The sequence below is a fragment of the Quercus lobata genome, unplaced genomic scaffold (assembly GCF_001633185.2).
Source record: "Quercus lobata isolate SW786 unplaced genomic scaffold, ValleyOak3.0 Primary Assembly Scq3eQI_1983, whole genome shotgun sequence".
Taxonomy (NCBI): domain Eukaryota; kingdom Viridiplantae; phylum Streptophyta; class Magnoliopsida; order Fagales; family Fagaceae; genus Quercus; species Quercus lobata.
In genome coordinates this window covers 8,136-10,163 of record NW_022155049.1, presented here as the reverse complement: position 1 = coordinate 10,163, position 2,028 = coordinate 8,136, and the positions used below count along the sequence as shown (strand labels likewise).

The 2,028-nt window shown below is 46.2% G+C and overlaps 1 protein-coding gene across 1 annotated transcript; it reads right to left on the bottom strand.

Annotated features, from left to right (window-relative positions):
* Window positions 1–1,122: 1,122 nt before the first annotated feature.
* LOC115973680 lies at window positions 1,123–1,737 on the bottom strand. The gene is made up of 2 exons (XM_031093940.1): window positions 1,607–1,737; window positions 1,123–1,501 (listed from the first exon to the last, which is right to left on the bottom strand). Exons 1-2 carry the CDS (start codon window positions 1,735–1,737, stop codon window positions 1,123–1,125), a joined length of 510 nt encoding a protein of 169 aa, XP_030949800.1.
* Between the last annotated feature and the right edge of the window lie 291 nt (window positions 1,738–2,028).

Below are 2,028 nucleotides of genomic sequence, written 5' to 3'. Positions count from 1 at the left end.
TCATTTGGGCAGGCTTTGTTCAAGTCCATAAAATCTACACATACGCGCCACTTTCCAGTCTTCTTCTTTACCACCATTGTGTTGGCTAGCCACTCGGGGTAGAAGACCTCTTTAATAGCCCCAGCCTGCTTAAGTTTCATTACTTCATAAGGCGAATGCTTCTTTAGGGTGATGGATGGATTGACATTCAAATGATGGCAAATGAAGCTTGGATCCACCCCTGGAGCTTCGTAAGCATTCCAAGTAAATACATCAACATTCCTCTTGAGGAACTCCACCAACTCCTCCTTCTCCTAAAGTGGTAGCTGAGCTCCAACTTGAAAAAACTTTTCCGAATCATTACCCAGGGCAGATTTCTCCAAATCTTCACATTTAGCCTCCTCGGCTAGCCCCTTCGTAGGTAATTCCCTTGACTTTGACTGCTATAAATCCTCTTTAGCTGAGGCCAAGGACTCAGCTGCTAGTTGATGTAAAATTGCAGACACAAGGTACTGCCTAGCCATTGATTGGTTCCCTACTAGCTCCTCAACTCGGTCTCCAAACAGATACTTAACCTTTTGATGTAATGTTGAAGAGACAGCCCCCAAGGTGTGAAGCTAGGGTCTAGTGACAATGGCTGTGTATGGGGAGTACGTAACTACTACCATGAAGTCCATGTCCACCACTTTTAAGCTGGCCTACACGGGCAACCTAATTTGGCCCTTCGGGGCAACAAGCTTTCCATCAAAGCTAGCCAAAGGCAAATCGTAGGTTGTGAGATCTTCAGGTTTTAAATTTAGTCCTTTATATAGGTCAGGGTACATGACTTCCACACAGCTGCCTTGGTCCACCATCACTCTTTTCACATTATACCCCCCCAATTCTAAGGGTGACCACTAAAGCGTCATCATGTGGTTGGATAGTTCTGATCTTGTCTTCATCAGAAAAACTCAACAAAGGTTAGATTTCCAACCTAGCTCTCTTCGGCTTGGGAATAGGGTCCTCGGCCGGTGAGCTGGGCACAAACATCACCCTGGCAGGCCGAGAACCTGTCCTCCCAGGCGCAGCAAAAATGACATTGATTGTACCTAACGGGGGCCTTGTAAAGGCATTCCTTTGAGCCCCTGATCTTGACTGGTCCTTTCATACGTTAGGTTGATGTAAAAATTGTTGCAACTTCCCCTTCTTAACTAGTTGCTCCAGATGGTTCCACAGAGTTCGGCAATCCTCTGTGGTATGTCCCCAATCTTGGTGGCACTGAAAATGGAGGCTTTGGTTGTGCCTTAAAGGATCTCCACTCATCTTGTTCGGCCATTTGGAATACAGCTTGTTCTTGATCTTCTCTGAAACCTGATGCACCGGTTCTCGGAACACGGCGTTTACCATGAGTTGACGTATACGAGTAACAGGTTTCCCCGTCAAAGACTTTCTTAGGCCGTGCTCAGCAGGCAGGCTAAGCTTGAAAGTGCTAATGGCCACGTCTTCAAAATCACCGTCTATCTTGTTGAACATCTCCCAATACCTATCCGAGTATGATTTCAGAGTTTCTCCTTCTCTTATGGATAGAGACAGTAAGGAAGCCAAAGGGCGAGGAGCTCAGCTGCATATGATAAAACGGGACCCAAACATTCGGGTGAGTTCCTTAAAAGAATTGATGGAACCTGCCTTCAACCCATCAAACCACCTCTTCGCCACAGGCCCTAGACTGGATGGGAAAACCTTGCACAGCAAGGTTTCATTCTTGGAGTGTACAGCCATCTTTTGATTAAAGTGGCTAACATGTTCAACATGATCCGTCCTGCCGTTATACAAGGTGAAAGTGGGTTGAGTAAACCGCCGAGGAAGTTTCCCCTCCTCAATCTAGTGTGCGAAGGGCAATCTGGAAATTTTGTTGAGTGCTTTACTCAGGGCGTCATTCACCAGACCCCTCGAGGATGAATTACTGTTTCTACGCTTGTGGTGGTAATCTTTATCGTATGAGAAAGATTTGCTCGGGGGAGTCCTTAACCTCTGTTTGTAGACTTTGTCTTTTTCATCATCGGAAGAGTA